The following is a 13,949-nucleotide window of genomic DNA, read 5'->3' as shown; positions in this document are numbered from 1 at the left end:
CGGAGCACGGGCTCTAGGCACACGGGCTTCAGTAGTTGTGGCACACGGGCTTAGTTGCTCTGCGGCATGTGGGATCTTCCTGGACCAGGGCTCGAACCCGTGTCCCCTGCATTGGCAGGCGGATTCTTAACCACTGCGCCACCAAGGAAGCCCTGTTGAGGATTTTTGCATCTATGTTCATCAGTGATATTGGCCTGTAGTTTTCTTTCTTTGGTACCTCTTTGTCTGGTTTTGGTATCAGGGTGATGGTGGCCTCGTAGAATGAGTTTGGGAGTGTTCCTCCCTCTGCTATACTTTGGAAGAGTTTGAGAAGGATAGGTGTTAGCTCTTCTCTAAATGTTTGATAGAATTCGCCTGTGAAGCCATCTGGTCCTGGGCTTTTGTTTGTTGAAAGATTTTTAATCACAGTTTCAATTTCAGTGCTTGTGATTGGTCTGTTCATATTTTCTATTTCTTCCTGGTTCAGTCTCAGAAGGTTGTGCATTTCTAAGAATTTGTCCATTTCTTCCAGGTTGTCCATTTTATTGGCATATAGTTGCTTGTAGTAATCTCTCATGACCCTTTGTATTTCTGTAGTGTCAGTTGTTGTTTCTCCTTTTTCATTTCTAATTCTATTGATTTGAGTCTTCTCCCTTTTTTTCTTGATGAGTCTGGCTAATGGTTTATCAATTTTGTTTATCTTCTCAAAGAACCAGCTTTTAGTTTTATTGATCTTTGCTATCGTTTCCTTCATTTCTTTTTCATTTATTTCTGATCTGATCTTTATGATTTCTTTCCTTCTGCTACCTTTGGGGTTTTTTTGTTCTTTCTCTAATTGCTTTAAGTGTAAGGTTAGGTTGTTTATTTGAGATGTTTCTTGTTTCTTAAGGTAGGATTGTATTGCTATAAACTTCCCTCTTAGAACTGCTTTTGCTGCATCCCATAGGTTTTGGGTCACCGTGTTTTCATTGTCATTTGTTTCTAGGTATTTTTTGATTTCTTCTTTGATTTCTTCAGTGATCTCTTGGTTATTAAGTAGTGTGTTGTTTAGCCTCCATGTGTTTGTATTTCTTACAGATTTTTTCCTGTAATTGATATCTAGTCTCATAGCGTTGTGGTTGGAAAAGATACTTGATACGATTTCAATTTTCTTAAATTTACCAAGGCTTGATTTGTGATGCAAGATATGATCTATCCTGGAGAATGTTCCATGAGCACTTGAGAAGAATGTGTATTCTGTTGTTTTTGAATGGATGTCCTAGATATATCAATTAAGTCCATCTTGTTTAATGTATCATTTAAAGCTTGTGTTTCCTTATTTATTTTCATCTTGGATGATCTTTCCATTGGTGAAAGTGGGGTGTTAAAGTCCCCTACTATGATTGTGTTACTGTCGATTTCCCCTTTTATGGCTGTTAGTATTTGCCTTATGTATTGAGGTGCTCCTATGTTGGGTGCATAAATATTTAAATTGTTATATCTCCTTCTTGGATTGATCCCTTGATCATTATGTAGTGTCCTTCTTTGTCTCTTGTAATAGTCTTTATTTTAAAGTCTATTTTGTCTGATATGAGAATTGCTACTCCAGCTTTCTCTTGATTTCCATTTGCATGGAATATCTTTTTCCATCACCACACTTTCAGTCTGTATGTGTCCCTTGGTCTGAAGTGGGTCTCTTGTAGACAACATATATACGGGTCTTGTTTCTGTATCCATTCAGCCAGTCTATATCTTTTGGTTGGAGCATTTAATCCATTTACATTTAAGGTAATTATCAATATCTATGTTCCAATTACCATTTTCTTAACTGTTTTGGGTTTATTATTGTAGATCTTTTCCTTCTCTTGTGTTTTCTGCCTAGAGAAGTTCCTTTAGCATTTGTTGTAAAGCTGGTTTGATGGTGCTGAATTCTCTTAGTTTTTGCTTATCTGTAAAGGTTTTAATTTCTCCATCAAATCTGAATGAGATCCTTGCTGGGTAGAGTAATCTTGGTTGTAGGTTTTTCTCCTTCATCACATTAAATATGTCCTGCCACTCCCTTCTGGCTTGCAGGGTTTCTGCTGAAAGATCAGCTGTTCATCTTATGGGGATTCCCTTGTGTGTTATTTGTTGTTTTTCCCTTGCTGCTTTTAATATTTGTTCTTTGTATTTAATTTTTGATAGTTTGATTAATATGTGTCTTGGTGTGTTTCTCCTTGCATTTATCCTGTATGGGACTCTCTGTGCTTCCTGGACTTGATTAACTATTTCTTTCCCATATTGGGGAAGTTTTCAACTATAATCTCTTCAAATATTCTCTCGGTCCCTTTCTTTTTCTCTTCTTCTGGGACCCCTATAATTCGAATGTTGGTGAGTTTAATGTTGTCCCAGAGGTGTCTGAGACTGTGCTCAATTCTTTTCATTCTTTTTTCTTTATTCTGGTCTGAGGTAGTTATTTCCACTATTTTATCTTCCAGGTCACTTATCCGTTCTTCTGCCTCAGTTATTCTGCTATTGATCCCTTCTAGAGAATTTTTTATTTCATGTATTGTGTTGTTCATCACTGTTTGTTTGCTCTTTAGTTCTTTTAGGTCCTTGTTAAACGTTTCTTGTATTTTCTCCATTCTATTTCCAAGATTTTGGATCATCTTTACTATCATTATTCTGAATCCTTTTTCAGGTAGACTGCCTATTTCCTCTTCATTTGTTAGGTCTGGTGAGTTTTTGCCTTGCTCCTTCATCTGCTGTGTGTTTCTCTGTCTTCTCATTTTGCTTAACTTACTGTGTTTGGGGTCTCCTTTTTGCAGGCTGCAGGTTTGTAGTTCCCGTTGTGTTTGGTGTCTGTCCCCAGTGGCTAAGGTTGGTTCAGTGGGTTGTGTAGGCTTCCTGGTGGAGGGGACAAGTGCCTGTGTTCTGGTGGATGAGGCTGGATCTTGTCTTTCTGGTGGGCAGGTCCACGTCTGGTGGTGTGTTTTGGGGTGTCTGTGGCCTTATTATGATTTTAGGCAGCCTCTGTGCTAATGGATGGTGTTGTGTTCCTGTCTTGCTAGTTGTTTGGTATAGGGTGTCCAGCTTGCTGGACATTGAGTGGAGCTGGGTCTTGGTGTTGAGATGGAGATCTCTGGGAGATTTTCACTGTTTGATATTACGTGGAGCTGGGAGGTCTCTTGTGGACCAGTGTCCTGAACTTGGCTCTCCCACCTCAGTGGCACAGCCCTGACGCCTGGCTGGAGCACCAAAAACCTGTCCTCCACATGGCTCAGAATAAAAAGGAGAAAAAAAAGAAAGGAAGAAAGAAGAAAATAAACTAAAATAAAGTTATTAAAATAAAAAATAATTATTAAAAAACATTTTTTTAAGTGATTAAAAAAAAAAGAAAAAAACGGACAGACAGAACCCTACGACAAATGGTAAAAGCAAAGCTATACAGACAAAATCACACACAGAAGCATACACATACACACTCACAAAAAGAGAAAAAGGGAAAACAATATATATATCCTTGCTGCCAAAGTCCACCTCGTCAATTTGGGATGATTCGTTGTCTATTCAGGTATTCCACAGTTGCAGGGTACATCAGGTTGATTGTGGAGAGTTAATCCTCTGGTCCTGAGGCTGCTGGGAGAGATTTCCCTTTCTCTTCTTTGTTCACACAGCTCCCGGGGTTCAGCTTTGGATTTGGACCCGCCTCTGCGTGTAGGTCGCCTGAGGGCGTCTGATCTTCGCTCAGACAGGACGGGGTTAAAGGAGCAGCTGATTTGGGGGCTCTGGCTCACTCAGGCCAGGGGGAGGGAAGGGTACGGATGTGGGGCGAGCCTGCAGCGGCAGAGGCAGGCGAGACGTTGCAGCAGCCTGAGGCGCACCGTGCGTTCTCCCGGGGAAGTTGTCCCGGGATCACGGGACCCTGGCAGTGGCGGGCTGCACAGGCTCCCGGGAGGGGCGGTGTGGATAGTGACCTGTGCTCGCACACAGGCTTCTTGGTGGCGGCAGCAGCAGCCTTAGCATCTCATGCCCATCTCTGGAGCTCCTTTAAGCAGCGCTCTTAAACCCCTCTCCCCGCGCACCAGGAAACACAGAGGGAAGAAAAAGTCTCTTGCCTCTTCGGCAGGTCCAGACCTTTTCCCAGACTCCCTCCCGGCCAGCTGTGGTGCGCTAACCCCTTCAGGCTGTGTTCACGCCGCCAACCCCAGTCCTCTCCCTGCGATCCGACCGAAGCCCGAGCCTCAGCTCCCAGCCCCCGCCCGCCCCGGCGGCTGAGCAGACAAGCCTCTCGGGCTGGTGAGTGCTGGTCGGCGCCGAGCCTCTGTGCGGGAATCTCTCCGCTTTGCCCTCCGCACCCCTGTGGCTGCGCTCTCCTCCGCGGCTCCGAAGCTTCCCCCCTCTGCCACCCGCAGTCTCTGCCCGCGAAGGGGCTTCCTAGTGTGTGGAAACCTTTCCTCCTTCACAGCTCCCTCCCACTGGTGCAGGTCCCGTCCCTATTCTTTTGTCTCTGTTTTTTCTTTTTCCTTTTGCCCTACCCAGGTACGTGGGGAGTTTCTTGCCTTTTGGGAGGTCTGAGGTCTTCTGCCAGCGTTCAGTAGGTGTTCTGTAGGAGTTGTTCCACATGTAGTTGTATTTCTGATGTATCTGTTGGGAGGAAGGTGATCTCCGCGTCTTAATCTTCCGCCATCTTGAAGCTTCTTCATTTGGTCTTTGTTGCTGTGCATGTTCTCTAGCTGCGGCAAGCAGGGGCTACTCTTCATTGTGGTGCTCGGGCTTCTCATTGCGGTGGCTTCTCTTTTTGTGGAGCCTGGGCTCTAGGCACGCGGGCTTCAGTAGTTGTGGCACGTGGACTCAGTAGTTGTGGCATGTGGGCTCTAGAGCGCAGGCTCACTAGTTGTGGCACACAGGCTTAGTTGCTCCGCAACATGTGGGATCTTCCTGCACCAGAGCTCGAACCCGTGTCCCCTGCATTAGCAGGCAGATTCTTAACCACTGTGCCACCAGGGAAGCCCCAATCATATTCAATTTTTGCATTTTAATTTTTTCCCCCTAGTTTCTGGGTAAATATTCTACAATAAAAGCAAGAGCGTTAGGAAGGAAGGAAAAGAAAATCCAATTTTGTTGTTTTTGTTGAAGCTAGTAGATGGCTCAGCATTGTTGCAGAGAACAATCAGATTTCCTGGAGGTCTGAAGATCAGGTTCCCAGAGTTCTCATGAGGCAGGGAAAACTCAGAAGGGAGTTCTTTAAATAAATGGAAACCTAAATCAAATATAGAGATTAGTTTTAGAGAAACAAAAATGGTCCATAACCCAGTGTAATTTTATAAAGTTGACACTCTGATTTCTCTCTCTAGTTAAGGAAGGAAAAGGAAGAAAGGAAGAAAGTGACAGGGACACCAATGAGATTTTGCTAAAGCTTGAAGCGAATAAAGGTCTTATGCTTATGTTAATACTGCTCATTTGTATGATAATTATATTAGAATCTTTTTGATTTAAAAATTAAGTATTTTATAAAAGGAAACAACAGAATCAGGGTCAATAAAATTTAATCCTGTTTGGTTAAAGTATGGACTTTCTCATCCAAGTACATTTTAAAGTTTTTTAATAGTTAACTAAATTCTGTAAGATCAAGCACTGGCAAAATTCTTTTTTTTTTTTTCTTTCTTATTTTGATGAAGAAGCTCTAACCTGACCTTCTGTTAATTGGGAGATGTTCTACCTTCTGTGGCAGTGCAAAAGTTTTACTTATATAAAGGAGTTATCTCCACCTTGTGGTCTCTTAGAGTTTTGACTCCAAAAACTTCAGGAAATGGTTTCAAAAGTCTGTCCTTCCAAACTCTAAGTGGGGTGTCTGACCCAACATCTCATAGTTAGCTGGTGACAGAGCCATGACTACAGCCTGTTTTCTCTTCCTCTCCAAGCTATACTCTTGGCTCTCATAAATGGAGTCAGATCTTAGTTACAATGCTGACAAAATTAAGATTAGGATTAGGGGAAACCTGCAGGCTAGAGGTTCCAGTCTCTGATATCTAGGCATCTCTTTTAGGGAAACTAAAAAGGTAGAATATATAGGAGATTGAGTCAAGGTCAAATATTAGAAATCCATAGCTTCATCACAGCTAATTTGGAGACAGGGTTTTGGCAATTGTTGAGAGATAGGACAGAGGATCTATAAAAATGACTATCAGTTTTTGATTATTTGGAGAGTCCCTGCTTCTTGGTCATAGTTACCATTTCCTATCATCATATCTTAAAGTCGTTATCGAGGCAGGAGACCCCTATGGATTGGCATGACAAAGTCAATGTAACAAAGTATAGAAATCGGGACATAAGATTTAAGTAGGAAGTTATATTTTCACCTGACCTACACAAGGAGATGGAAAGAAGGAAGCTGGGAAAAGCTCATTGTCTAGCATTGTACCATCTACATTGTGAGTGATCAGTGTTTTTTAAATAAATGTTTTGTTGCGTGTATGCACCACGGGCATAAAAGCTTCATTCATTCTTTCATCCAATAAACACTGATTGCACACCTATCACGTGCCAGGTATTGTGTTAGGGATGCAAAGATGAGCAAGAGCCACTGTCTTTCTCCCTGCATTGGAGCTGCTAGCAGGATACTTCTTGACATACGATAAATAAATGAGCACTGTGCAACTTGACATTGACACAATAGAGGCAGGAACCCTGCAGTGAGGAAGCATATATAAACTTTTATAATTGTATCTCTCTGTGAGTTACTGGTTTGCTATATATATATATATATAAAATCTTTAGCTTTTTAGCTTTTTTTAGATGAGTAAATTCATCTTTAGCTTTGCAAAATCCCAGAGGTAAAAACCCTTCTGTACATAGTGACTTTAATTTTCTTTTATTCTTCTACTATCTTTTAGCAATATCAAATAAAAGTCAATCAAAAGTCAATTACTCAGGGACAGATTTCCTAGTTTTTGCATCATTCAGTCTTAATAGCCTCATCTTTTGGGGGGTTGGGGCATAGTTTCCTTTAAAGTCAAATTTTTAATGAAAGGGGAAAAAAGAAAATTATTCAAATTAATTAAATTTTGCTTCCTATTAGCCTATCTTGGAATATTAACTACTGGACAAAAGGTACTTCATACTACTTTTAGATGTCTTTGGTTTTGTTGTTAAGGTTTAGGGATGCCTTCAGATATCAGAAGACCAGGGAAATTTCTATCATGTCAGACTGAGGGTGGATCATCCTGTGGGACAGTGGTTCCAGGAAATGTTGGAGTTTAATGTCCCTAGATGGTATAGCACAGCTGACACTTTCAAAACCTTCAAACATGGCACCCCAAACATTTAGTTCTGGAAGGAGTTTTGGAGATTGTATACCGCTGAGGACCTCAAAAAATGGGCTTTGTCATCAGAATTACCTGAGGAGTATTTTTTAAAACACAAATTCACACTTAGGCTTACTAAATTAGAATTTCTGTTGATGGGACCCAAGTGTCTGTAATTTTAATCTTCGACCCACATGAGTCTGGTAAGCATCCAGAACTGGACACCAACCACTGTTTAGAACTGTAGAGGGTCTGATATTTTGCTCTATTGCAAGCTATAGCCTGACCCAATTTCATGGGTGCCGGCAGAATACACAAGAGCTCTGCGTCAGAGACAAACGACGTTTTACTCAAAGCACAAGCAGGAGCCAGAGTATAGCATTTGCACTAGTTCCCCAGCCCAACCCCACTTCCTGTCAAGTTGATGCAAAGAGAGCCAGATGATACCAGCAAATGAACGGGGAGAGGAATCCTGGGCTTGAGGAACCTGATGTTTTTATAATGGGCAATAAGCACATCTGTCCTTTTCTTGGGATGGAGACACTACCTCTGTCCTCCAAGGCTATTTGCTGTACAAATATCCTTGAAAAATTAGCCTGAACAAAGGTAGTCAATGCTTCTTTTCACAAGATGTGCAGAAACATGAGAGACCCATAGAAAATTGTCTCCCCCACGCAACTTTCCTTTTGAGGAGGAGGTAACTGAGCCTCAGAGTGCTGAAGAGCTTGGTGATATATTCCATTAGTGGCCATATGAGGCTCATCCAAGAACCCCATTCTTTCTACACCTGTTTCCCTCATGCTTTCCCAGCCACCTGTCTTCCTCTCTGCATTGATTGCCTAGAGTTTAGTAAGATGTCAGAGATGAAATCATTGAAGGATTTGCTGCATGAGTGAATAGTAAGGACAAGTGCAACTGTTGACAGCAGGCCAAGAGAGAACTTGAAACGGAGGCATTGACAAATCTATCACCAGCTGAGCTGCCTTCGCCCATCCTATTTGGCTTGCAACTAAAATGAGAGGGACACCAGGCTTTTATTTCAATTGACTTGGCAATGTAGACTTTGACTTTGGAAGCAAAAGGATAGTATTTGAAGTTCCTTGCTGTCTTCTGTTCCTGACATTCAGCTCCCTAAGGGGTAAATTACTGCGTGTTAATGAAAGAGAGCACTAATAGTTTTGTAGTCAATTTGCTGTAGACATTTTTAGTATATTTTAATAGAAAAAGTAAAAAATAAATCAATACAGATCTATATACATCACCTAAAACCCTTTCTCAAACAAAGTGGGCAATAAATTTAACAAATTATTGAATAATGGGCCTAAAGACCAAGCACTGAACAATATCTATAACACGGAAAAATGATGATAAAAACGATGATATTCTGAATATATTTGCCTTTAAGAGGATAAAAATTTGCTAGCTCTGACACTTTACTGGCAACTAAAGAAATTGGGATAGGGAAATTTTGAAATAATTTTGACTCCTTGTGAAGAAAGTGAAGAATTTAGAAATCCAAATTGATTACTATTTACTTCTGGGCACTAATTAAGGAAAACCTTAGAGAAAACATGCAATTGGTAACCGTCGACACCACTTAATACATTTTAAAAATTATTTTGCCTTGTTTAGATACACTGGCTTGCCTTAGAGCTTTAGCCAGTTACAAGATTTTAGAGCTTTGACATTTATGAAGGACATAATCTTGAAAATTTCACAAGTCCTCAAATATGTAAATATCACTATAGCACAAAAACTTTTTAAAATTGGGGGGTTATTTTTCTTACAGATCCAACATATTTATTACTCCCCAAGAGTTAATACCTATGCAATTGTGAAATGAGAACTACGAGCTCACCTTCAGATGAGCAGACACTCTAAGATCGATCCCATCCAAGTCACAGCATGGTGGCAAGCAATTCAGAACGATTTTTCACAAAATAACAAATCACTTCGTCTCATAGATCTTTAAGGTCACTCATAACCAATCAAACCATGACTCAAATCTGTGAATGCCAAAGGGTCTGCTGTATAAGAAAAGAGTATATGCAGAAATTTAGATGATTAATGTAACTCCCTCTTCCCTCAAGGACAAGAACATTCCTGTGGAAGAAGAAATTGAACCCGCCCCAGTTAGGAGGATTCTGAAAGTTAATGCTCCAGAATGGCCCTACATGCTGGTAGGGGCTGTGGGCGCAGCTGTCAATGGGACAGTCACACCCTTCTATGCCTTCTTCTTCAGCCAGATTCTTGGGGTAAGCAAACAGCTGGACCAGCTTTATTCTCCTCCTACCTTTGGTTTGTCTATCAGGGATATTGTCATTTTTGATAGGTTGGCTCTTTGTTGTAATGTATTTAGCTCTTTTCTTTTTTTTAAGCTCTTTTTTAGCTCTTTTTTCTCATCTCTAAAGGATTAAAAATGTCTCGAGTCTCCATCACACAGGAGGTAAGAAGGTGAAGTGGTCTGTCATTTGGGCTGGCAGCACCCTCTAACAGGCATCATGTCTGTAAAAAAACAGCACTATGGCTGCAAATTTAGTGTCAAAAAAGGGCAGTTTGCCTATATGCAAACCAAATCAGAATGCAAAGCAGGTTGGTTGAATAATACAAAAGGATTGGGGGGCCATTTTGATCTTGCTGAACAGCTGAGGTACAAAGTTTGACTTGTAATAGCAGGTGTTCATGCCTGTTGTATAATGCTCGTCTCTTCTGCTGGTTGCACCATTGAAATGGGGAAGTGGGGAGAAAACAGGAAAAGGAAGAGAGAAGTAAAATAAGGCATGGATAAAGAATAAGCTTATTTCAGTTTTCACCTCCTAGGAATTTTGATATTCTCCATCTGACTTCATTGTTATAATAAAATAATAATAATAATAATAATGACTACAAACATTAATTAAGCACTATCTAAGAACTTTGTATACAATAGTTCACTAAACTTTTCTAATAACCACCTGTGGTAGGTATTATTGTTCCCATTTGACAAACGAGCAAACCAAGGCATAAAGAACTTAGGGGAGCGAGTGGTGGATCTGGGATTTAAATCCAGGCAGTGTGACTACAGAGCCAAGTTCCAATAAAAACTTATCATTGCAAAATTAGTTCTCAAAATGCTATCACATTTTCTTAGTTGAAATTTACACACACACAAATCCTGTGAGGTCAACAAGGAGGCAAACCTAGAATCTAGAGAACTGTAACAACTTGTTCAAGGTGACACAGGGTCACATTAGGTGATGGGATAAGGACTAGCACCAGCTTTTTTGAAGGATTTGTGAGAGTCCTAAGTTTTAGTTTCCCCCTCTACTGTTCTTTCTCTCTTGCGGTCTCTCTGGCAGAGTTCCTGACCAGAAGTTAAGTCCCCTCAGGCATGAGTTGTATAGAAAGACTTGTACAGTCCACAAGCAAAATCAAATCAATCCTATAGGGAGGGCCTCAGCCACCGCTTCAATTTTCACACTGCCCCCTTGTGTTAAGTGAGGAAATCATCAGAAAGGTAGGAAATTGGAAACACAGGGGCCAACTCTGGTAAACTGAATTTCTGGTTATGCTGAAAATATTTTAATAATTAATTTATATTCATTAATATCTAGTAAATACCATACCCTAAACATAATAGAAATGTTCTTTTATTCACTCAACCGGTATTTGTTGATTATCTCCCCTAGACTAGGGACTTGGGAACACAGTGTCAGTCAGGGCGCCTTCCCTAATGCAGTTTCCAGTCTATGAGGAAGATAGACATTAAACCAAAAAATCCACTCATCATTCACCAAATATTTATTGATCACTTACTCTTTTCCAGACACTGTTGCTGGTATTAGGAATACAGTGAGGAGCAAGAAAACCAGAGCCCTCCCTGCTCTCATAAAACTGACCTTCTACTAGGGAGAGGCTCTGGAAATGCATTCCACTGAGCAGTGATGCAGATGTAGAGGGTGTAGGGGGTGGCATTGAATCTGTGAAGACCCAAGACTATGCCCTAGATGTACACTTTTAAAATAATTCCAGGATGTCAACTTCTTTGCTGATCATCTCCTTCTCTCTTATAAATGCAGAGTATGGAATGCATTCACTCAACTTTACCCAAACCCTGTGTATGAACTGCTTTGGGAATAGTCCTGGGTTCCCTGACAGGAGACTTTTTTTCTGCCTTGGGGTCACATCATGCCACTTCTCTGGGTCTCAGTTTCCTTAACTATAAAAGGAAGGATTGACAAAGATGATCTGTAAGATAACTTCCAGCTCTAGTGGTCTATGAAATGGCCAAGTCAAAAAAAATTTGATGATCCAGTTATAACCCCTGCCCTTGGTTATTGGTGGTGAGAATATTCTCTGTGATTCTTCTGGTCACAACCAGAAAATCCTAGCCTGAGCAATTCAGCTTTTCACTTAAGGACCGAAGGATCAGAGTAGCAGGATCTAGTTGGTGAAATCCAAAATCTGCTCATCGTTAAGGCTCTCACGGGGTTATATTTGCTAAGAGGATAAAGCTTTACTATTTTTCTTCTTTGATAAAGAAAGTTGTTTTTGTGTGCCTCTTAGCATAATTATCACATATTCATCAGTGGGTTCATGATGCTTTCATCTCATAGGGTATAATCATGAGTCAGATAATAGTCTGGTTTTAATTGCACTGTTTTCATTCTGACATATCTAAAGGGCACAATATTCACAGTTGGTACTGAGACCACAGCTTGGAACGAGGACCCAGCAAATGATTGGGTATTAGGGGCCTGGTTGCTAATCTAGGGAAGCCTCAATGTGCACGTAAAGCAGAATTTCTCTGGTTCACTTTCCCTGGGTTTATTTGACTTGGAAAAGGTGCCAAGTGTTCCAAGCACTGCAGTTTGGACATAGCGTGCTGGGGAAAAGCATGAACGCTGGAGTCAGCCAGCCCTGGACTTGCCGCAGGTCTCTGCTCTGTGCTGTCTGCATGCATCTGGGCAAGTGGTTTCCCCTTGATGAGTCTTAGATTCCTTATCTATAATATGGGGAGAGAAAATCTACCTCACTGGGTTGTTTTAAGAATCCTAATTTAAGGAAATCCTCATTTAAGTTAAAGTAGGTTAAGTAACACATTTGCATCTGGTAAATAGCAAGAGTCTAGAGAATGTTCATTTTCTCCTTAAACAGACTTACCTTTACAAAATGATGTAGATGTGTGCTTGAACTACAGCTAGTCTAAAAACAGAAGAACTGGGGGATGGGCAGTCCTTTGGGTTGCATTTCAGTAAGAATGTACAAAGAACTCATGTAGTAGAGTTTGGGGTGGGGGGAAAGATTACAGACAGTTGATGCCCAATCTTGAACTTAATATTAGCCAAACATTGTTTTTTAACACTGAGAAGACGGGTAATATAAAGAGCCAAGAGAGCGTGCCCAGAAGAAAACCACTGCACTGGAATCTGGAAACCAGGCATTTCCTTATCTAATAATAACCACCAGCTAAATGAACTTGGACAAAGGACTCGATCTTGTGGGCTTTAGTTTCCCATCTATAAAATAAGAGTTAAACTGGCTAATATGCAGTATCATAGTCCATGATTATAATAGGTGACCTTAGAGAGGAATGAGAATTATGGCATCACCGTTTGGGGTTTGTGGGGATTTGTATAGCGATTTTTAAAACCAAACTGAAATATGTCTTTAAGTCCTAGTATTTGTAAACTGTAAAGTAAACGTACATGAGTTATTCCATGGTGGGGTGAATGACTGCGGCATCTTTTGAACCCACTTCGTTCATTAAGAATGAATGTATTCTTTATTGCTAAGAACCATAACGGGCCCAAAAGCTCTGTCCTAGAAACAGTACATCTCATTAATTTAGAACCCCTCCCCCTACTTTGGAATTTGTGATAATTTCAACAGGTTACTTCTGCTTTACAAAAAAGGATTTGTTAATGGAGTAGTATACATTGTTTACAGGAGATTTATTTGGCATATAGCAGGCATTCGATAAATATTTGTTGAATAAATGGTTTCCTTTGAGCAACTGCTTTCTGGCATTGTTCTAGTTACTCAAATTAATGCAGAGCAATAAGTAAGGATTTATTGTGCAGCTCTCTAATAAATAGCTTTTCTGAACTCTCACAGTTCCCTCACTTAGTCTGAATTAGGAGGGTTTTGATGTACCTAAAATCTATTTCACTGTAGGGCGATGTCATTAGAATATGCAGCTATTCTTCCCATTTTCTTATTGCAACAGCTTGGGTCCCAATCAGTTACTTGAGCGTGTGCCTGTAAGTTCAGAATATACTTATGAGTATAGTTTACCACTTATTATAGACTGAAAAAAAACCCCACTCATAATTTCCATAGTTTTTTGAGGGGAATGTTTTCAGCTTCTGGTGATTTAGAAGCAACAATTTCAGCCTCTGATGGATGGAAGCTTTTCTGTCCTAAGACGATTCCAGTCAATGCCTTGGTAGCTAGTTGCTTTTTTGTGTGTGTGTGCCAGTTGCTTTTATAATAATGCTATTATTTGTATATATATAAGTAATCTATAAAACTAATAATAGGCGAGGTACCTGAGTGGGAAAGCCATCTTTATTATAGGGGAAATACATAGGTCATATTGCTTTGAGTTTTGTCCCGGAATAATATTCTCAGATTCTCAAGTAACTTCCCCCCTTCTTTCCTTCCTCCTTTCTTTCTTCTTTTCTTCCTTCCTTTCTTTTTTTCCCTTGCCTTATTATGTAAAGA

At 40.4% G+C, this 13,949-nt stretch overlaps 1 protein-coding gene across 3 annotated transcripts in view; it reads left to right on the top strand.

Annotated features, from left to right (window-relative positions):
- The window catches only part of ABCB11 (ATP binding cassette subfamily B member 11), an 82,731-nt gene that overhangs the window by 52,760 nt on the left and 16,022 nt on the right, over positions 1-13,949 (top strand). For all 3 annotated transcript variants that reach the window (XM_061201425.1, XM_061201435.1, XM_061201416.1), the window contains exon 18: positions 9,335-9,499. In XM_061201425.1, coding sequence (XP_061057408.1) covers positions 9,335-9,499 — 165 coding nt within the window. The remainder of the gene's footprint in view (positions 1-9,334; positions 9,500-13,949) is intronic.

This window comes from Eubalaena glacialis, chromosome 1 (genome assembly GCF_028564815.1).
Source record: "Eubalaena glacialis isolate mEubGla1 chromosome 1, mEubGla1.1.hap2.+ XY, whole genome shotgun sequence".
Taxonomy (NCBI): domain Eukaryota; kingdom Metazoa; phylum Chordata; class Mammalia; order Artiodactyla; family Balaenidae; genus Eubalaena; species Eubalaena glacialis.
This window is presented reverse-complemented; position numbering and strand designations above follow the sequence as displayed.